At 38.1% G+C, this 23,527-nt stretch overlaps 1 protein-coding gene across 2 annotated transcripts; it reads left to right on the top strand.

Moving 5' to 3' along the window:
• Window positions 1–4,726: 4,726 nt before the first annotated feature.
• Window positions 4,727–12,277, top strand: si:dkey-229b18.3 (uncharacterized). Of its 2 annotated transcripts, XM_066641068.1 has the most exons (8): window positions 4,727–5,662; window positions 5,761–6,191; window positions 7,269–7,342; window positions 7,443–7,677; window positions 7,955–10,218; window positions 10,606–10,815; window positions 11,029–11,131; window positions 11,235–12,277. In XM_066641068.1, the coding sequence occupies exons 2-7, from the start codon at window positions 5,861–5,863 to the stop codon at window positions 11,128–11,130; spliced, it is 3,216 nt and encodes a 1,071-aa protein (XP_066497165.1). In that variant the 5' UTR covers window positions 4,727–5,662; window positions 5,761–5,860; the 3' UTR covers window position 11,131; window positions 11,235–12,277. The 2 variants fall into 2 exon arrangements, with proteins under 2 accessions (XP_066497165.1, XP_066497164.1); XM_066641067.1 differs by having other exon boundaries at window positions 4,727–6,191.
• Window positions 12,278–23,527: the final 11,250 nt, after the last annotated feature.

Raw genomic sequence — 23,527 nt, 5'->3', positions numbered from 1 at the left:
CAGACCAGCTGCTCACCTTATTATTATTATGTAGCATAATGACACTTCATTGGTGATCATTTAAAATTCAATCTATAGTTTGATCAGAGGAGGATGGGTCCCCTTTGTGAGTCTTGGTTCCTCCCAAGGCCACTGTCGCCTTCGGCTTGCTCGCATTGGGCTTTGATTTAAATGTTCTGTTCTGAAACTGTGAAGCTGCTTTGTGACAACGTCAGTTGTAAAAGGTGCTATACAAATAAATTTGATTTGATTTGATGGTGGATCACTCTCAGAGCTGCATTGACACTGATGTGGTGGTGATGTATTAATATGTGTTGTGCTGGTAGGAGTGGATAAGACACAGGAGTGCCTTTTTGAGTTTTGAAACACTGTGTCCACTCTGTGTCCACAAATTTACCTTGTTGGCCCACGATGTTGATGTGAATCAGATAAAGTAGCTTATCTATAGCTAGACAGTTTGTGTTGGTCATCCTCTGGTTCCTTATCATTGATTACAGGACACAGTTGGCTGGATGTTTTTGATTGGTGGGCAATTCTCAATACAACAGTATCAGTGAGGGCTTTAAGAACTCAGGCAGCACTGCTGTGTCCAATCCTCTCGTATCAGCACAATACACACCACGTCAGTGTCACTGTAGTGCCAAGAATGAGCCACCACCCTAATCATACCTGCTCTGTGGATGTCCTGACCATTGAAGAACCACATGTAAGGGGGCAAACAATGTATACAGGGTGAGAAATGGACTTCATTCTGTAATTGTAGAACTACAAAGTGTTCTTGTGAACAGTGGAACTGAGAGAATGGACAGTGAGTGTAGAAACAAGGAGGTGGACATAATGTTATGGGTGATCAGTGCATACATCATTCAGCATTAATTGTGTCTTCACAGATGTGCAAGTCACTCATGCCATGTGCACAAATGCCCCCCACCCGCATTATCATAGATGCTGGCTTTTGAACTGTGTGCTTATAAAAAGCTGAATGGTCTCGCTCCTCCAAAACGCCTTGGGATCCCAGACTATAGCACTCTTGAGAAAGATTTTTATTTATTTATTTATGTATTTATTTTTTTTTTGGGTGGAGGGGTGCAATTTTTTTGTCCTAGTATTGTTACTTACATATAGAAGTATGTATGTATATGTATGTATATATAGTATTGTTATTTACATATATTACAATAAATATATTAATGTATAAAATGGTTTAGTATTATATTCATTTGTCTCAGATGGCAACAAAGGGACGGTTCTCCCTGAAAGTATTGTACAGAATAAGGCTGCAGCAAATGTATGAAGCACAACCTAACTCTGGGGTTAAAGGAAATGTCCTAAGCCTGAAACAAATGTAAGTGATTTTAGTTCATTTGAAGATTAATCTGTTCATATTATACTTCAGATGTGACATTCAAGTTGAATAAACACTGTACAGATTTGACTAAATGTGTAATAATATTTCAATGTTCCAATTTCGGATATGTCTAAATTAGGATGCAGTTTTAGTGACAGGATACACAGTTCCATTAACATAATCAATAGTACCAAGCAGGAACTTACAGGTGATATCCAGCTCTAGTTTCACATAAAAACACAAAATGATTATCATAAAATCATTCCTTTTGTCAGCTTTATACCTTGTTGAGTTAGTGGTCCACCATTTGAATCTGCATTTTCAAATATACACTATAGGATTAGTTTTTTTAAAGGTGTGTAGGTATATATTTCTGAAAGATTTAGGGTTTTTTGGTAAAATTTAAAGAAACTACAACCTGTGATGTGTTAATACTCTTAAACATTTATTTAACTGACAAATGTACAAAATAAAATTCTAATGTTTTGTAAATTTTGAGTTTGATGACCACGTTGAAAAAAAGTTGGGACAGAGATGTGACACATCACCTTTCCTATTAATTACACTTTTTAATGGTTTGGGATATAAGGTTACAAATTGTGGCAGTTCTGCAAGTGGACTTTTTGCAAATGCCTACTTGATACAAAACTTCAGCTGCTCAACAGTCCATAGTCAATGTTGTTTGATTCTTTTCTTCATGATGCACCTTTGGGTGCAGATCTGGACTGCAGTCAGGCCAGACAAGCACATCTATCTGTGTATCTGTGTCTACAAAGCCAGTTGTAGCATGTGCAGAAGAAGACCTCTCATTGTCTTGCTGAAAACCATAGGCTTCCTAGAGAAAAGGCTTTTATTTAATGGTAGGGTATGTCCATCTAATTCCCAATATATGAATCCATATCAATGATACTTTACCATATATGCATATTAAATCTCTTAGGCACTAACTTTGCACCTTTCACTGACAATATACTTCATGGTCCCTTTTGTCTTTGACGTCAAGAATTTGATGTTCATTTTTATGAAATCAAGCTGATTCAATGTCAAAAAGTAATAATAATAATAATAAAAATTCTAAACACAGCACACATTTCCACTGTCTCATAGATCTTCTGAGATTACCTTGGGCCCACAATTTGATGTATCTGCATAGAATTTATGTATATATTTCTCATTGCAAAACTCATTTTTACATAAAAATACATTCTCATTTGCATAAAAATGGTGAGCCAAGACCACATATTTGATTGTAAAATGTGGCTGATAATTTTATAGATTTTATATTCATCTTCTAATACTGGAGGACCTGCTGTAAATGCTCTTTCCATAACCTAAAAATACTTCAATCAAGAACAGGGCTGCCTAGTATACTAAGTATACTGTCAGCCAAATTGTTCATGCTCCCCAGCTGATCTAAAGTTTCTTCTGAAATGAAGATTAGATTTTTTTCCACTTTTTGCTCCAGTTACAGCCTCAACTCCTCTGGGAAGGCTTTACATTAGAGTTTCAAGTTGGAACATTAGTGGGGTCAGGTATAAAAGAGGGATGATTACTTCTGAATAACAAAAACAATCCCAAAGGTATTGAATAGAGCTGCATCACTCCAGAGTATGTCTTCCAGAGCTCCACAGGTCCATGCTTGAAATTAATCCCCTCACCTCCTCCCTATGCTTGGCACTAAGCATGTTGGCCTTAAAGAGTTTTGAAAAAAAAACTTTAATAATTTTGGGATCTGGAACCTATCCACCCATAAACTGTGAAATAAAACAAAGCAGTCAGTTTTTGGTGATTTGTCTAAGTAAGAAAACCTGGGAAAAATCAAGATATTCTGATTTTGTGCTGCTTCTTATATAGAGTGCAGAGAATTTAGGACTGTCCTGTGTCTTTGTCTGAGAATCACAAGCCAGGGCTTTGGACTTACATTTATGTGAGAGTGCAAATATTAAACAGAGGATTAAACAGAGCAAAACAAACATAATGAGCCCAGAGAAATAAATGTGCTAACAAATATTTTGACAACATGTATGGTGAAGTATGAGAACCAAGCAAAAATTGGATAAAAACTAGAGCTTCTGCTTCTTGCTCCTCACTCATGGACTCTTGTGCTGAACAGAGCTGTGGCTCATTCCCAGTAGAAGGAAAAGTAGCTGAAACCAGCCATTTGAATAGATCTGTTTAGACAGTGGGAGAAAGGTGCTGTGTTGTTTGATCCTTGTGGTGTTTTGACATGTATCACAGTCTTTTTAAATTAAAACTCCAGGGAACTGTGTTTACTTGAAAAAAGGGGGGAAAGTGTATAAAATGTCACCATTAAACTTATGTGCAGCTTCTTGAGAGCATCCCATTCTATTGCCAATGCTTTTCTGGGGAGATTACACAAGCTGGGAATGCACATCTATCTCCACAATGGGTCAGTGTCTAACAATTGTACATGTAGTGGATTGTTTGTTTAATGTCTTAGTTATGAATATGCTAGTCTATGTGTGGACCCAAGCTTAGACTTAGCTAATCCTGCTCTTGAAAACATTCAGTAGATTAACGGCATATACTTCTTTCTCCACTGATACAAGCTTGTGATTTAGGTGGTGAATGCATCCTAAAATTCCAAAAATACATCTGCAAATGTTATTTGGGTAGATGGAAAAGCAAATATAGTAAGTGACAGCTGATGAGCGAAAAGAAACGTCAATAAAAATAGATGATGTAATTCATGGTGTTAGTGTCTTCAAATCTCCAGACATTTCAACAATAACACTTTCAACATATAATTGACAGTAAGGGCAACATGTCTGTTCTCCCATTTTATTAATGAAGAAATTAACCTTATGACATTTTACAGATTATTATTTTATCATACAACATAGACAAATTGGTTTTGCTTAAATGTGATTAACGAAGAAGGAGAGTATAGTAATCAGTGAATTTCCAGGTCTAATTAAAATATGACATGAATAGGCTGAAAGAGGAGCTGATGAAACCCTCAAGAGGAAGAAATTACAAGAAGCTTTAATATGTCTAACGTGTTATGGATAAGGCTTATAGGACCGCTTTTTACTAAGGCGAGAATGAGTGAAGAAAAGTAGCAAAAGGACTAGAGACCGTGGAAAAGCGGCGAACCCAACACCTCTTTCTCTAATTCATATTGATAAACTTAACAGGGTTCAGTTGGTAAAGCAGCGTTGACGTCAACAACCTATCTTGATCTAGAAAAAAAGTGTAGGCTTAAAAAAAGCAGATATGTACTTGATTGACAGCGATGCGAGCCAATGAGGTCATCCGCAGAGGCGGCTCTTTAAAGAACCCACCAATGGACAAAGGAGGAGGGCGGGACACCAGCTGGGCGTCGAGGAGAAGTTAGGTTGACAAAAATGGTAAGCAGCAGAAGGTTACGAGTTAAACTGGAATTGGATTATTTGATCATCTGACGGGATTTACGGGTCCGCGCGAGCCAACACAACCACGGTGAAATCGGGGAGGACCCGCGGCGCCCCGGGAGTCCGTCCGCTTCTCTTTTGGAAGCTTGCGAAGGAGAGAGCGCGAGGGATCGAGTGAGTGAGCGAGATAGAGATAGGGAGAGTGAGCGAGTGATCGAGAGATAGGTGGAGAGAAAGAGAGGTCGTTGGGTGGCGATGCTGGCGCCGTTGTGTTGCTAACTCACTCCCCGAGTTGAAGAAACCTCAATTTACGTGACGGACGCGCGCCTTGTTTCGTTAGCTGTGGCTAAATTCGCGGGTCTCCACGCGCGCACACGGCTGATGTAACTGAAGCTGACAGAAAAATAGACGCGGGCACGAGCGTCTCTCTCTCAGCTGTGTTTGTGTGGTTCAGCTTCGCTTGGTTGGACTGGAGTTTACAAGTGGGAACCCTCAGGAAAAAAATTAGCTCGGTTCAATAAAGTGGTCTAATATTCCTAATCTCACCTAGTGATAGGGCCGAGGTGAAGTTTATTCTGTTGTTTTTATGTCGCAAAAGGGAACAAAATGGAAAAGTTTCATCACAGTTGAGCTCGCTACGGAGTGCACTGTCTTTCAGCTCGGTGGACTCTGAGTGCATTTAGACCTAATGTCCAGTTAAGTGTCCCGCCGCTTCTACTATTACAACAAACAAGTTAACGTTATTCCACCTTTGACTCTTGCTACGATGCGACAATGGGACTGTGTTGAGCACCGTGGCCCTCAGAACAGATGGGAATGTATTGGCTGCTCAATGCTGTTGATTAGCTCTCACAAAATAACAACAACCAACAGCTCGGCCTTGGGTTAAATCCTGAATGCGAGCATAAATATATCTGCGAATCTGGGATTACAGCCAACGGTGAGCTCATCCTTTTAACTTTTAAACTGGACTTTTCGTCCCCTGTAATGAGAAGTTTGTCAAGTGTTTCAGAGCATCCTTACTTTCTCTTCTCCCAGACCCCAATGTAAACCGCTCCGGGGAAACAAACAGAAACCAAGCTTTACGCTTCAACAGACAGGCTGAACTAAGTATACCGTTTTCAAACCAGATTAAAAAATGGCCGGTGAATGTACACATGACCTACAGTCTATCGGCGATGACACTTTGTGCAGCGCCAGACACACGGCGGGTTACCTCAATGGCGTCAGCGCCGCTAAAAGCTGCTCTTCCTTATCCTCCTCTTCCTCCTCTTCGCCCTTCTTCGAGACCATCGGCGGCTCGCTGTACCGTAAAAAGTTGGAGAAGGGCTGCGTGCAGTACCGCGAGGTCCTGGCCGAGGACCAGAGGCTGAAGTCCATCAAAGCGTTTCACTCGAAAACGCCGGGGAAGCCGCACCACACCCTGGAGGACACGTACAGATTAGTAGCCGAGCACTACTGGTGGGAAGGTAAAACTAGCTTCACTTTGGTTCACAAGTTTTTAGTAAACTTAAACTTTGCAATTGCTCACGGTTTATGGACTACAGCATTTTGCATTAACAAATCACACGAGACAGTTGCTCGACATTGTTATTCAAAGGTGGGTTGTACTATGTCTTTTGGAACCACGTATGAAAGATACATGTAGTTGAGTACATGCAAACAACGTTACACTTAGTACAGTATGCTTATATTTCTGAGTATTAACAAGTAAAGGAATCTGCTTTTGACATTTATGTGTAACATTGGCAACGACATCTGCATTTCACCAGATTTCAGAGAAATTTAATATTATTTTAGAGTTAAAAAACTGCTTTAAAATGTTTGCTAAAACGTCCTGTGCTAACTGGTGCTGGATGTACTAAGAAGCTCATATGGTTCTGTGGGTTACAAAATTCTTGTTTTTTTTTTTTTTGTTTTTTTAGCTAAAAATTAAAACTTATTGTGTAATTACCTTTTATTTGTGCACGTCCTACTCTGGCTATATTGCAACATTCTGGATAAAAAGCATTGCCTTTTCTATTGTGACCAACTTCATGAAGTCATCTGCATGAGGTGTAAGTTATAGGGTTTCTAGGTGTCACAAAAATATCCTATTACCATATTTAAAAATGAATTCTAAATTCACAAATTTCAAAATATTTTGATGCAGATGTCCCTAGCTGACCCATTTTGCCCACACTGCAAACCTCAGACAACAGTGCAAATCCTAAGGTCTTAACAATGTGATGAAGTAACTTTTTGTTTCTGTTTGATTCACTGCCAGCACAGTGCTGTCAGAGTCCCTCTTTAAAGAATATGGTGGGCATGGGCAGCCCAGGCAACACGATTATTTCTTTAGTATCTTAAAGGCTAGTCTGAGTCTAATTAAGTACTTTTTGTATATTCAATAGGCTACACATGATCCTCGTCACTACTATAATTATTCTAGTAATGGTTAATCAAGGCCTAAAGGTTTTTATGGGTTATCAACATGATTTCATTATTATTTTTGTATTAGTATTATTATCTTGATAAAGTAATTGATGTGTCATGTTGTTTTTTAGGAATGTACTTTCAGGTCAGAGACTTTGTTCTTGACTGTGAAGAGTGCAATCAAAATCAGACTGAAAGAGCACAGGTAAAATTTTGTTAGTTTTATATATTGACAATATTATCTGCATTGGTTCATTTTAAACCCTTTTTTCCCCACATTATTTATTGTCTCCTTCCCTCTTTAGTGCTCAGAAGTGGGGAACATCTCTAGGATGGTGAAATCCCATAGTCATGAAGTCCTGAGCAAGCTTAACAACCAACGAGAAGCAGGGCTGTACTGTGACATCACTCTAAAAACAGGCAATGGCCACTCATTTGTAGCTCACAGGGCAGTCTTGGCCGCTGTAAGTGAATATTTTGAAGAATTATTTACTGAAATGGATTCTGCAACTGATCCTCAGCCCCACGTTGACCTCACAGGCAAGTAGTTTTTAAAATGTATTTAATGCTTTGAATTATGAGTTAAACAGGATGTCTGGTTTTGCTACATTTTAATTGTGGAAGATAAAAGTAGAAAGCCTGATCGTTTGTATGTACCAGAATAGATTGGATTGCAGATTGTCTGCATCATGTATTAGTCAAAAGTAAAGTGAATCACATGGAAGTCAAGGCTTTTGTGTATATTGACAGATGTATTTTTGTAATATATTTTTGAGTTCATTATGTTAATCATGCATTATTTATTTATGTTTTACAGGTTTCAGTGAGGAAAGCTTACTTACTTTGCTTGAATTTTCATATACTTCCACGCTGACTCTGGCATTGGGTACGCTGACGGAAGTAGCTGCGATGGCCCGCCACCTCCGCATGTGGCATGCTCTGGAAGCCTGTTATGCTATGCAGAGGCAGCAGGAATCTGAGCAGTGCTTCTCCAAACTGAACCCAGTAGCAGTGCTCTCAGAAACACCTGCATCTTCTACTATGAACAGCTGGAAAGACCCATGTTTTCCTGAAGGAAGGACAGTGGGATTTAAGAGGAAACGAGAAAATGAACAAGGGGTGGTTTCAGGGTCTTCCTGGATAAGCCCAATGAAAAGTAGGGAACACACTGCAGAAGGGACAGATGACTCTGACAGAGAGTGTGATCGACCACAATCTACTCACTACCAAAGCCAGGCTCTTTCCAGCCTCCAAGCAAAAGATGAAAGCTTTCCTTGTAGTCCAACGCGCAGAATGAAACTCATGGACTTCAAGTCTCCATCCAGTAAAAAGAAAGCATCCCCTCGCCCTTCTTCATCAGTCACTTCAACTTCTCCTTCCACTTCCACACGATCATCCTCTCCGTCCCGCCGGCTGCTTCGTTCTTCCCCAGGGGCTGCACTTGCCCTTCGTAGACTCTTGCCCAAAATTGACCTCTCTACCAAGAGGAAGAGAAAAACCTACTCTTGCCACCGAATATATCGGGCAAAGTCTGATTTCTCCTTGGGGCAGTCTCAATCTCACATGTCCCCAGTAACACCTTTGAAAGTGAAGCAGGAGGCCGTGCAGGATGAAGTGTGTGGCACAGTTCCACAAGATGAAGTTCACAGTCCCCGTGCACAGGAGAAGTATCGGCTGCTCAGTTTTCTTGGTTTACAGAGAAAGTCCTTAGTGCCTAGCCCAGAGGAGCTGTCAGGTTGGGGACAAAAGAAACGGCTCAGAAAGCTGAAAGTCAGTGACTACTCGCTAACAACCCGACGCAAACCCCGTGCACAAGCACTAGGTGGCTATGGAACTAGTCTGAGACAATTTGTAGGAGTTGGCGCTTCTCTTTCCCTTTGTGACATGACCAGGATGGATCTTTTTAACAAAGTGATGAAAGCTGAGCCACAAGAATGCCTTCTGGATAAGAGGTCAAAAAGGAAGGGAGATGAAGTTGGGCAGATGGAGCCTTTGAATGTTAGGGCTACACGCAGCCAGTCATCACTGCTTGCAGAATCTAGAGGCAGTCTTAAAGATTGTTCACTTAGAAGCCATGCCGGGGGCCAAAGCAAACCACTAGCTCGAACTGCAGCCAGAAAGAGAGCTGAAGTGCAAGGAGCTCATGCCCCTCAAAAGAGAGAGACACTCAGGACAAAACAGGAGCCCACTGCACATGTCATTTCACAGCCTTCCCATCGGGGGCCAACAGTTACTCTTCCCAAAGCCAAAAAATCAGTCACAAAAGCTGCTGCACCAGTAGATCGTTCCTTGAGGATCACGACTACAGAGTCAAAGCGTAACTTGCGCTACCCCATTGGACGTACTACAACTGATAAACGAAGAGGTGCACGACTAAACAAGTCAGTCAAAGAAAAGAAAAAACACAACTGTAACAATTTATCAGCCAGGTTTCAACCAGAGCCAAGTAAAGCAGCTAGAAAAGACCATGACAGAGAAGACCACAAGGACAGAAAGATTATGGCAAAAGGCAAAAAGATAGAGGAAAAAGCTCAAGTGTTGCAGGGTGCCCAATGTTGGGATGCTTCCAGTATCAGTCACCAGCACTACCACAGCAAATGTAAAGCCATTAAAGAAGAACCAGCAGATCCTCTACCATTGACTCCGCCTTTCCCAGCTACTGATGTTTCTGATCTGGGTAAACGTCAGAGTAAACCTCCTGTCAAACTGTTAGATCAGGGCTTTCTTTTTGGACTTTGCCGTCCACCAGGTGGAATTAAGAGGGAGGATGAGAGTGTAGACATCTGCTTGACTCGCTCTTTCTCCCACAACAGTGCATCTCATAGCACTACATCACCTGGACTTGCCGGAAATGATCGGATTAGGGCAAGAATTATGCCAGACCGGACTGGTCTTGATGGCCCTCACTGGGCTGGGCTTGGCAACAGGTCAACTCATTTTTCGCAAAGAATGCTTGTCCGAGTGAAGAAGGAAGAGAAGGAGACAAGGATTTCCCAGCGGTCAAAAGTCAACAAAAGTTCTACACAGCACAAAGTCAGCAAAAAAAGCTGCAAGGTTAAGAGAGAACCACCAATGACAAAGGTATTAACAGATTTTATATCCTATATTTTATGACATATTTAGGTTTAAAGGGGCATTCTAATGTTACAAAAAATAATCACTTAATGTTACTTTTTTATTATATAGGACCTTGTAGTACATCATCAACTGTTTAATATCGTTAACAACATATTCAGATCTGCATTCAGCTTGAACCCTTATCTTAACACAATTAATCTAGATAATGAAGGCTTTCAGGAGCATCTGAATATTTTAGGCAAGTCTTGAATTTGTTTGGTTATTTCTCCAGGATCAACATGATGTAACTAAGTAGCTAACTCTTGGCTTATAGTGGTTATTGTCTGATGGCTCTCTATTTCTACACAAAGATTCCCTAAAAAAATTACTGTTTTTTTTTCCACTTTGAAGAATGTGAACAAATTGTATCCAGTGAGCAGTCGGCGCACTGTTATGTTGGAATCCATCCGGCAGGCTCGCACCAAACCGCTACAAGGAGCCTGCTCTAAGTCCACTGTGGGAGCACATACATGCCAGCAGTGTAGAGCAACATATAGAGACTGTGATGCTCTCGTCATGCACCGTATAAGGCACATTGAAGGCAAACACTGGCCATGCCCTGTAAGTGAAAATGCAGTTCTACAGTAAAACAATAATGCATAGTGCATATCTGTGCTCTTTCTCCTGCACTGGATAAAATTATTTTTTTATTCCCAAATGAATACAGAGCTTATTTGTTCATTGCTAGACTACATTTTTGCGTTTTACCTTTGTTTTTTATGTGTTAAGCTTGATACCTTCTCATTACATGCATTTATATATTTTGTCTCACAGTTGTGCAGTAAGACATTCTTCAGGCAGAAAAATGTGAGGAGTCACATAAGGACACATAATCCCAAACTGTATAAATGCCGTCAGTGTATTGCAGCCCCTTAAGGTAATATCCAAGCACAAGCACTCTGCACAATTTTTAAAGTATTTTAATAGGGATGAACGTTCCTTACACAGAATATAGTATTGAAAATATGCTGTCTTCCTAGGTGAAGGACACTGGGACAAAGAAGCAGAGGAAGTCTTTTTTTTTCTTTTTTTCTTTTTTTTTTTTGGTTTGGTTTGGTTTTGTTTTGTTTTCTGAATGATGACAACTGTAAATACCAAGAATCCTTTACATGAGAATGAGGTTCATAGATATGGTAATTGGTATTTGTATTTTTTTATTTCTTACAGTAATCATAATTGTTATTTAAATAACCAACTAAAGATATGTTGCAGTTGCTACAGATGGGAAACTTGAACCTGTGATGTTTCTCTCAGGGGGTGGAGCCTGTAGGTCATAGTGATATTTGTAAATGAGGATTGTGTAGAATGCTTTAAAATGATTACTACTATTGTAATTACTGCAATTATAATATTGTTATTATTGTTATTATTACAGTTATTTTTTTATAAATAGTGTAATCTTGAGTGCACTTAAATGGTAGCTTTGTTTTTAAACCTAAGAATACATGCTGAGTGATCAGGTGAGATGGACTGGGATGTACTTGAATGATTGCTGAAGGGGACCTTGTGATCTACCTTTAATTCATGGTGATTTGATAATGCATTAGAAAATAGACAAAACAGATGTTAGATGCACTGAATCATTTTTCCAAGTGGAGAGGGAGGGTTAGGAGAAAAAAAAGATTTATTGTTGACCAGGAAATTGTTGATAGTGGATAAAAAGGCCATGTTTTGCATATTTGCATTCATAGAACAATAAGATATCTTCAGATAGGCAGGATTCTTGTAATGCATATTTTCATTCAACCTAATAGTAGTTGCTCTCTGGGTTTTAAAATAAGGGAATCTATGCCTGAATGTGACTTAAAAAAAAAACAAAAAAACAAAAAAAACATTTCCGTAACTTGCTGTTTTTGGAATTTCTTTTTAGGGTAGTCAAAAACGTATATTATGAAATTGGATACAACCTTTTCAGACAGCTTTTTTAGATTTCAAGCTTCCACAGGATATAACAAAGTGATTTGGTGTTTTAAGCTGTTTTTTTTTTAAGTCTGAAACCATAAATGAATTCAAACTGTAAAAAGACAGATATTAAAATTAATAAATTTTACATTTCACTTTGTGATTGTATGTTGTATTGCAATTCAATTTAATAGAAATGTCATCTTACTGCACTGTAAATAACTGAAGCTCAGATATCATTGTTACAAAACATATATATATTTGTTTAGATTTTAATTATGAAATGTTTTAAATAGGTTTTGCAGAGTCCTTTATCTCTAAGCACACATTTACTGTTGCATTTTTATTTGAATTATTGAACGGTTCAGGGCATAAATTTGGAATTCACTGAGAGAACTACACCAGGACAAATACTTTAGTCTGCTGCGCTGCACTTTAGTATCACTTCCACGCAAGGAGAAAAAAAAATCCAAAAAGTAAATCAAATCAAATCAAATTTATTTGTATAGCACCTTTTACAACTGAAGTTGTCACAAAGCACCTTCACAGTTTCAGAACAGAACATTTTATTCAAAGTCCAATGCGAGCAAGCCGAAGGCGACGGGCAAGGAAAAACTCCCTCGAGGCTGGAGGAAGAAACCTTGGGAGGAACCAAGACTCACAAAGGGGACCCATCCTCCTCTGATCAAACTATAGATTGAATTTTAAATGATCACCAATGAAGTGTCATTATGCTACATAATAATAATAATAATAATAAGTGAGCAGCTGGTCTGGGCCGCAGGAGAATCCAGCAAACAATCTTCCATCAGTGGGCCACCATTTTCTCAGAAAACAGTAAAGGGAAGCAGTTAGTTTAGTTGAGTGCAGCAGAGAATAAGAGCATGTGAATATTTTCATTAGAGTAGTGACGGATCTGACTGTAACAGACTGGGAGGAGGGAAACCAGAAGGAGCTCAGGCAAAGACATCCTTCTGCTCCAGACAAGAGAAATTGTGAGCACATCATCTGGGTTTACCCTGATTCCCATGTCCATGAGTTCCTGAAACCACAACCTTAAACTAGACAGAGGTTAGTTGCCAAAGGCTAAACTGAACAAGTGTGTTTTGAGCCTAGACTTAAACATAGTGACTGTGTCTGCGTCCCGAACACTAGCTGGAAGATTGTTCCAGAGCTGAGGGGCTTTGTAGGAGAAAGCTTTCACCCCTGCTTAAGTCTTATGAATTCTGGGTACTAGTAAGAGGCTGGCGCCCTGAGATCTGAGTAATCTTGGTGGTTCATAGTGCGTGATGAGGGGTGAGACCGTGTAGGGATTTATACGTGAGTAAAATAATTTTGTAGTCAATACGGAATTTAACTGGAAGCCAGTGAAGGGCCGATAAGACTGGGCTGATATGATCAAATTTTCTAGTTTTAGTTAGGACCCTGGCTGCAGCATTTTGAATTAGCTGGAGTTTACTCAAGTTTCTGCTGGAGCATCCTGATAAAAGTGCATTGCAATAATCTAATCTTGATGTAATAAAAGCGTGAACTAATTTTTCCGCATCTAGGAGGGATAAGGATTTTCTTAACTTAGCGAGGTTCCAAAGATGTCGGAAAGCTGTTTTTGTAATGTTACCTATATGCTGATTAAATGATAGATCTGAATCAATTATAACACCCAGATTTTTAGCTGATGAGCTAGGGAGAACAGGGAAGTCAAAATTATGTATTAAGTCTGATAGCTTATTTATAGCAGGTTTTGGACCTAGAAGGAGAACCTCGGTTTTGTCGCTGTTTAGCAGAAGGAAACTGTATGACATCCAATGCTTCACTTCTTTAACACAGTCCTCCATTTTCTTTAGTGTTGGTTTGTCATCTGGTCTGGCTGATATGTATAACTGTGTGTCATCTGCGTAACTGTGGAAGGTAATGCCATGCCTGCTAATAACTCTGCCCAGTATAATATGAATAGTAAAGGTCCTAAAATGGAGCCTTGGGGAACTCCAAATCTCATTTTTGTATGAATAGAAGAAACATTATTTACTTTTACAAATTGGTAGCGATCTGTGAGGTAAGACTTAAACCATGATAGGGCGGTTCCTGTTATTCCAACCATGTTTTTTAATCTTTCTAGCAGTGTGGCTTTCTAGTGTGTGCCCCAGTCCAAGGGACGAATTTATGATTGTTAAAAGGGGATTGATTATGACCGGTAATACTACTTTAAATAGTTTTGTTCGTATTGCATCAAGTGTGCAGGTCGTACAATTTGACGAGTAGATGATTTTCTCCAATTCTAGCTGTGGTAGTGGGTCAGAATCCTCTAGTCTTTCTTCTATGTTTTGTTCTATATCATCCACACCAGATGAAAGACAAGCTGGATTTAGTAATATGGTATTTATTGTTTGTCTAATATTTTCAATCTTATTGTTAAAAAAGTCCATAAAAGCATTGCTGGTGTGAATGGCTGGGATCTGTGGATCAGTAGCTGCCCGATTGTTTGTAAGTTTAGAGATTACATTAAAGAGTGCTCTAGGATTGTGTTTATTATTTTCAATCAGTGAGGACAGATGTGCTGAACGTGCATTGACGGGCGCCCTTCTATATTGGATAAGGCTGTCTTTCCAGGCACAGTGAAATACTTCCAGTTTAGTCGATCACCATGTCCGCTCTAATTTCCTTACGGTTTGTTTTACGGTGAGTGTTTCTTCATTATAACAGGGAGCGAGTTCTTTCTGTCGTAGCTTTTTACGCTTAAGTGGTGCTACATGATCTAAAGTTGATCGAAGTGTGTTATCTAAGTAGTTCGTTAGTCTGTCCAGCTCCAGTGGGTCTGCTGGACTACTGACTGAGGTCAATAAATCAGTGATGTTTTCAGTAAATTAAGGGGCTGTAGATGGGGTTAGTGAGCGCTTTATATAATAATGTGGGCATGTACATTTTTTAATATCTAAACTCAGTTCATATGAAATTAGGTAGTAATTTCCTAATGATTGTAATAGAAAAGGGAATATAGAAAGCAAATTGTAGTTTTGCACAGCTTATGTACATGTAACTGTTAAAATTGATTCCATAAAAAATACACACCCTAAATTGTAATTTGTAACATTTCATTAGATTGCTCAATTTGAGTACCATTCTTAATATTTTGGAAAACTTAAATATTTTCGTACAAACAAAGTAAATGTGGCAATCACTCCTTGCTTAAGGATATTCTATTGTGTTCTACTGTAGCAACTAGGAGAGCGTATAGTTTTCCTGAATGTTTACGACATTTGCTGTAAAGGGTTAAAAACTATAAACAGATAAACAGAGTATTGTAAACAGATATTCAATTATATGTCTGGTAAAAAAACGACCCTATATTCCCTTGACTATTTTCATGGCTGTTAAGAGTGAAAAAATTTAGACCAGCATATAATAATCTGTTATTGTATAGAATTTACTGTTACTGCTACAAACAATGTTAATACTTAGTTTACTTAAGTGCATTTTCTGTTGCAGCTAATCCTTTGAAAATAAAAGCAGCACCAGAGCAATAAGACAAGCATTTTCCTTTTTTTTTTTTTTAAACATTCTGAGGCAAGTTTATTTCAAATAGCCCCCAGAGCACAAGATAAATATTTGAATATAAATGATAAAATGTGGATATTTAGAGTGACATGATTTTGCTTATGAGTGCTATTTACGGTGAAACGTGTCTTTATTATTATGGGGGAAAACAACACGAATGTACTTGCAGCACTGTTTAAGTTTGGAACTCTAAAATGCATTCTTTTTGTATTGGACATCTTTGTTTTTTTGGTATAAAAAATACACAAAATGGTTAAACCATCACATTTGTATATTCAGTGTCTAAAAACAACACTATACATTTGTTTACAAAAGGATGAGCTCATAATCAGATAATTCAGACATTAAGGAACTCGGTCAATGAAATGTGCTGCAGACAACTTGGTCAAACTTTCACCCAAGTGCTTTTTTGGAGGAGAACTCGGGATACTACACTCTCTTCTGGCTGTGTTGTGCCAGCTACAATGAGCTTGAGTGAGCAGGCAACTCAAGCTCCTGGAGCTGCAAACATTGTTTTTATTTCAGTGGCTTCTAGGGCTTGTTATAATTTAATTTGAGAGTGAATGCATATGTTACTTTCATGTAATCCATTATTTTTACCAGTGTAACTGTATCAAAATACAAATACTCAGGGCTGGTTGTAGTCTGCTATATTAGCTTGGGGAGGTAAAAATATGTGGACAATTTGGGTGGCATAAACTTTACTATGAACATATGGTATACACAGATGAGCCATAACAGTAAGACAACCTATTGTTTGTTAGTTTTTTTTTTAATACATAAACACTATACGTTTTATCATTTCCACTCTCCGTACAGGACCACACTGTAGTTCTAATATTGCCAGCTGTAGTCCACCTGTTAGACTAAGAACAGTCCAACAACCAAAAATATTCAGTCATCAGCATCCTGTGGCCAATTGATAAACACAAACTGCAGCAACAGATGAGCTACTCAGTCTGACTTTAAATATACAAGGTGGACCAACAATTGGAGATATATATTATTATTAAACCTTAAATATGAACATATTATGGCATCCATGCCTAGCACTAAAATTCTCTGAGTCTAAAGGATGTATGCTGAAAGAAAACTAAGAAATTGAACAAAGTTTATGCCATCATAGTGTTACTGTATGTGTTTCAGATTACATGCAACAAAAGGATATTTGCAGAAACTTAATTTTTTGGATGAACTAAAGAACAGAGGAAGAGTACTAAATATATATAGAAGAACATGTTTTCATTTAAGGACCATTGGTTTTTCCGGTCAGTGCATGGCCAGTGTTTTGTCCTGCAAACAAGATCTATTTCCTTTATAATTACAACACACTCTTAATGTTTTAACTCATTTTTGGTGACTCTTAGATCATTCCCACTCTTAGGAGAGCAAGAGGTTCACATGTTCAGCAGAAGCAGAGTCTGGGGAAATGTCAGATTTAATCATGCAGTAGATGTTGAAGCCTCTGCAGAATCACCATTTCTAAATCCAGTTTAAGCCTCTTTACCTCTCAATGTTGAAACCTTTAAAAATGCAGTACTCATGTATATACACTGCAAATGATAATGTCAAAAAGTACCAAATATTTTAGTACCAAATAGAAATTAAGGTATACATACATACATGTTTGAATAGACTTAATATATCTTTCCATCATTGTTTGAATACTAAAACCTGAAAGTCTATACAATATCTTGAGTCTGCAGTCTTACCATCAAATCTGCTTTTTAAACTTTGTGTAATTTAGCAGAATGAGTGATAACAGAGTTCAGTGAATTTAAACATGGCGCTGTTATTGGTTGCCACTTTTGTCTCAAGTCTGTCAAATTTCTTCCGTTATATCTTCCCCAGTCAAACTGCTTCACAATACAATTCATCAGACACACATCAATGCTGTAGAATGCTTTTATTTAGATGAAAGAAAAGTAGTGATACAGTGGGAAGGGATGATGCTCAGAGCATATATCCTTTATCACACTGGAGGAGTGTGATATACATGGTCTGCCATGATATAGGTGAAGTCTGACTGTGATCCTTCATTCATTCATTATCTAAACCCGCTTATCCAGTTCAGGTGTCCCAGAGCCTACCCGGAATCATTGAGCACAAGGAAGGAATACACACTGAAGGGGGCGCCAGTCCTTCAGAGGGCAACACACACATTCACTCACACCTATGGACACTTTTGAGTCGCCAATCCACCTACAAACGTATGTTTTTGGACCGTGGGAGCACCTGGAGGAAAGAAGAACACGCCAAACTCTTCGCAGACAGTCACCCGGGGCGGCACTTGAACCCACAACTTCCAGGTCTTGGAGCTGTGTGACTGTGACACTACCTGCTGCACCACCGTGCCACCCTCGTGTGATAATGTGTATATAAATTGGTAATGTACATAGGTGCTGAAGATTAAAATGTTATTTTGGACCGTTCTCAAAGTAATAAAAATAGTAGTAAAATTTAAAAATATCCAAAAGGTCCAAAATACACCCTCCCTCTTCGTGCTCGTTCGGAAGCTTTGTAAAAACCAGTCGGGTGAAGTTCAAAGCAAATCAAATTATTTATTTAATAATATTGAATCCAAGAGAACAATACATGAAACCCGTCTAATGGCCTTCCCCAGTAGAGTTCTGAGCTCCACCCGGTCTGACCCCACAGTTATACCTCATATGACGTATAGCCTGGTGGTGAGGCGTTTCTGGCTGATTAACATATATTAATATGCATAATTTCACATGTTAATACTCTACTTTCTCGCGTGCAAGTTTCACATGGACCGTGACCCCAAAGACATTCATTCTGCCCAGTCGTGACAATACACCTTCTCTTCCCATGCCTCCCATGTCTACAATAAAATTTAGTGATCTGGCTAATGGACTTCAGGTCAACAAAATGCCCCTAAAGTTCACCCCCCCCTGGCTAACACTTGTAATTTATGTAAGCTTGGTAAAAGCCTAAGTGCACCTCTGTTCAATGTTAAGTGTTTAAGAATTCAGAAAGGTGTAAATACTGAGTCAACATGCCAGTTAGTGTGCAGAATCTAAAATGTTTACTATATGTGTAAATGCTGGTTAGTTATTCATATGAGTGCATATAAAATACAAGTTCTCATACAATGTATATGTAATTATACTTTCTAATTTTAACTAATCATTTAAAGATATTTGTCCACTAACACAAAGTAATAAAATTGTTTTCTACAACAGTGCTTGTAATTTTGTGAACCCTTTTGAATTTTTGGTAACACTTTATAATACAGCCTGCCTTTTACAGTGTACTTTCCTGGTACGTCCAGTGTAACATAAGAGTCAGTATTTATTACTGACTTATTACTGGTTCATTTACAGCTAGCAACAAGAAAGTAACAACTGGAGGTTTAGAGTGTACCATTACATTACATTTACAGGATTTGGCAGACTGTAATCCAGAACAACTTACAAAATTGCTTAGTGTTGAGACAGAATGATCAGATTTCCTAGAACAGTGATTCTCTGGTGGTACATGAAGCAAGAGGTTTTATGCCAAATCACCTAAAAAAATGTACTACTTAATTAAGGAATTTATTTAACTGAGGGCGGCATGGTGGCAGCAAGTAGTGTCCCAATCACACAGCTCCAGGGACTTGGAGGTTGTGGGTTCAAGTCCCACACCAGGTGACTATCTGTGAGGGGTTTGTTGTGTTCTCTCCGTGTCCGTGTGGGTTTCCTCCCACGCTCCAAAAACACAGGTTGGTAGGTGGATTGGCGACTCAAAAGTGTCCGTAGGTGTGAGTGAATGTGTGAGCGTGTGTTGCCTGTGAAGGACTGGTGTCCCCTCCAGGGTGTGTTCCTGCCTTGCGCCCAATGATTCCGGGTAGACTCTGGACCCACTGCGACTCTGAACTGGATAAGCGGTTACAGACAATGAATGAATTAGTTAATGAATTCATAACTAAAAATCTAAAGTTTTCATGTTTAAATTACATAATGTTTCACATTTTTCTTAATTATGCCCAAATAAAATTTGTGTTAAAAAAAATGACAACATGCCCTGCATACACCGTAGTTTATTATGTCTGTAAGAGAATGGGGCGGACAGCGTACCCCTTGCTTTTTTTCCAGGGAGGGAATGCTGTCCCCCCAGTTTTTTGAGAAATCTGTGTAAAGAAAGCCCAGTTTCAGTTGCTTACTGGATGTAAACAAATGCTAGAGACTGACGTGAGCAATTTGGAATTTATTACAAAAGGGCAAGGGTGAAACAAACAAAAACAAGCTCAGACCAAGCCTGAGAGATATTCTGGAGCCCAGAAGAATGAAATCCAGAGGCAAAAATAAAGAGAAACTAAGCAGGAATTCTGTGCATGTGAAGACAAAATAGAAGAAAAAGCTCAGCTGAAGGAAAACAACATGGCCATTCTCCACATCATTAGAGTCCTAAAACATTGTTTAGCACAGCGCCGCACCTTCATAACCTAATGATACATGTGCAGAGGGCTGCTGTGTGCACCTGCTCCAGGCACAGCACTGTTTTCACCTATAGCCTATTAAAGCACATAACTGATATTACATTGACTGCTTCTCATTAAATGCTTATTTCCCATACATTTTAATGTTTTTGTAAATGTATAATTGTGCTTAAAACATTCAGTTTAGGCCTATTATTTGTATTCTCTCTGTATTTTGTGTAATTAATTCAGGTATATTATGAATTTAAAGTAAAAAACAAATGTAAAACTTAAGCAAGATTTTGCCTTATGCCTCAGAATCAGAAGAAGAACCACGGACACAAATGTTTCTGTGGTATGACTCATAAGTGGGACTTGGTGGTTTGGGTTTGATAATGGGTGGTACTTCGTCTAAGAAGTTTCAGTAATAAGAATAAGTTAGCAGAACTCAAAAAAATTAAGGCAAACATTTGCCATAAAAATTTTAAGTTCATAAACTCAAATGTTAGAAGTATGCATACACATTTACTTTAAGTGTCTAGGACTTCATTTAATGCTTAATACAATTAAAAAAAATATGCATTACTGGTACTCAGTACTATTAACTAATTTAACCATAAATTAATTCATTGTCTGTATTTAAGGTCCAGCACAAGGCACCACACACTCACAACTATGGATATTTTTGCACTCAGTCCAGTTAATTACTTTGAACATTAAGATTTACAGTGTACCACTGTCCGGGAATATACAGACGCTTCATTTTACTCTTTAAGTACAGGGGAAAATACTTGGGAAAATACATATAAGGATAGTACAGTCTAAATACAATTTAAATACAAAAATAAATACAAAAGCCAATTTTTCTATATTTCTGCCTAAATTTGACCTAAAATTAAAGTAGATAATAAGAAACAAACAAATGGGCATTTATTCATTGAGCAGAATGATAAAATATTGCATACCTGTGAGAGGCAAAAGTTTGCAAACCTTCAGGTTTAGCAGATACATTTATGGTGAAAATAGAGTCAACGACTCTTCTGAGGTCCTCAGAAATCTCCTTTTTCCTGCCACAATCCATAAATGTGCTGTGTATCATGGCAAGAAAAAGGAGATTTCAGAGGACCCCTGTTGTTGAAAGTCAGAGTGGAAAAGGTTACAAATGCATCTCTAAAATGTTCGGACTCCAACATTTCACAGTAAGACAGTGTAAAAATGGAGGAAATTAAATGCAAATATTAACTTTCTGAGGAGTGGTCAACCAACAATGATCATGGCAAAAGCAAGGTAATAGTCTGCCAAGAAACAAAGAAATTCAGGGTAAATTCTAAGCAACTAAAAGCCATTCTTCATATTGGCTAATATCAATGCCTATTGGCTAATATTAAAGTCCAGAACTTAAACCAATAATGTTGTAGAAGGACCTGAAGAAAACAGTTCATGGGAGGAAACCCACCAACATAACAGAGGTGAAGCTGTTTTGTATGAAGGAATAGGCTAAAATGTGCAGGACTAATCAACAATTACTGGTCACTTTTAGTTGCTGTTATTGCTGCACATTGGGGTCACAAAAGATACTGAAAGCTTAGGTTCTAATAATTTTTACACATTTTTAAACTTTTTACATCAAATTTACACAGAAATACAGAAAATTCTAAAGGGTTCACAAAATTTCAAGCACCACTGCAGAAGGGTGTGGGGATGTAGATTGAAGTGTTAGGATATGAAGGTGTAAGAGAATTTGTGGAATGATGTATTGTGATGTAAGCACTATAAACTCTATGGTGCATTATAGCCAAATCATATAACATTACCATGGACAGGTTAACATTATGCGAGAAAGTTAGCACATACTTTGGTATGGTCTTATGAAATTAGGTAATTAAAAATAATAATGGTAATATTTATTTAAATATAAGTTTGGCATTTATGCTGCTTTTTCCACATTTGTTTCAGCCTTGGTACCAAATGACTATTTCCTTGTGGTCAAATAATATAACTATGTACTAACATTTCCCAAAAGGTTGGGACAGTGTGCAAATTGTAAATATAAACACAATTCAATAATGTCCAAATAATTTAACTTTTTAATTTATAGTACTTCAAAGACAACATTTTAAGTTGAAACCGAGAAAGGGTTGAAAAAATGTGAGACAGTGACATGTCTCCTCTGCGTTGCATCATGCCTTACTTAAACATTCTGTAAACATTTGGAAACTGAGAAGACAAATTGCTCTATTTGTAAAGTTAAATGTTTACCTATTCATGCTTCTTTTCATTTTTCAGCTGCTCAACTGCACAGGGTCTCTGTTATAGTGCATTTCATTTCATAATGCACCAGTTTTCATTGAGTTACAGGTTGGGACAAGTTTAGCCCCCAGACGCATTTACATAGTAGCCATGCTGTTGTAATCCATCAAGAATGTAGATTGGCTTGATTGGCGTTTTTGAAATAAACAAGGCCTTCCCAGAAAACAATGTTGTCTGGATGGCAGCATGTTGCTCCAAAACCTGTAAATATTGTTCAGCATTAACAGTGCCTTCACAGATGTGAAAGTCACTAATGCCCCCCCTAACACCATGCATGCTAGCTTTTGAACTGTGCACTTATAACAAGCCAAACTGAAGCAGGTGTATGATACACCCAGTGGTGGTATGGCCTGGATACTAAAAACTTATTTTTTATGCCTATGTTTACTTCTATCACACTATCATGGACAAGCTGGAAAAAAATCTAATTGTGTAGTTAACCTAAATATATCTAATTGTTTATAACGAAAACTTTATGTTTGACTAATTTCTATAAGTTAAGGTCCAACACTCTGGGCATTTATGATGTAATAACACAGGGATGATTTATCGTTTTTGATTAGTGTATTTGCGGTGTTTTTTTTTTTGTTTTTTTTTTTTACATTTTTTATTACATTCCCAAATACTTGCAATTTCAGAGAAATCACCTTTCCAATAAACCCCAATGTTGTTGTTTTTTATTTATTCATTTTACTTTCCACATAATTGTTTATTTGTAATAGGAAATTTCAATCTGAAAGATTACATACAACAATCAACTATAACATTGTGAACTCAGTGTCCAGTTTCTTACCCTTTTACCCTTAAACACTTTTTATTTCTACAATTACAATAATTTGTCCATCAGATGCTCTGCATACTTTGTTTGCCCTGTTCAGCTTGTATGCAGCATCCACCAATCAAATATATTTAGTCAACAGTGTCCTGTGACCACTGATGAAAGTTTAGAGGAAAACCAACAAACTGTGCAGCAACAATTGAGGTACTGTCTCTGATTTCACATCCACAAGGCAGACCAAGCTAGGTGTGCCTAATTGGATGGGTAGCAAGTGGACACCATATTTAGTAGTTCTGCTTTCACATTGG

The sequence above is a fragment of the Hoplias malabaricus genome, chromosome 12 (assembly GCF_029633855.1).
Source record: "Hoplias malabaricus isolate fHopMal1 chromosome 12, fHopMal1.hap1, whole genome shotgun sequence".
Classification (NCBI taxonomy): domain Eukaryota; kingdom Metazoa; phylum Chordata; class Actinopteri; order Characiformes; family Erythrinidae; genus Hoplias; species Hoplias malabaricus.
The sequence above is the reverse complement of the archived record's forward strand: the minus strand, read 5'-3'. Positions and strand labels throughout refer to the sequence as shown.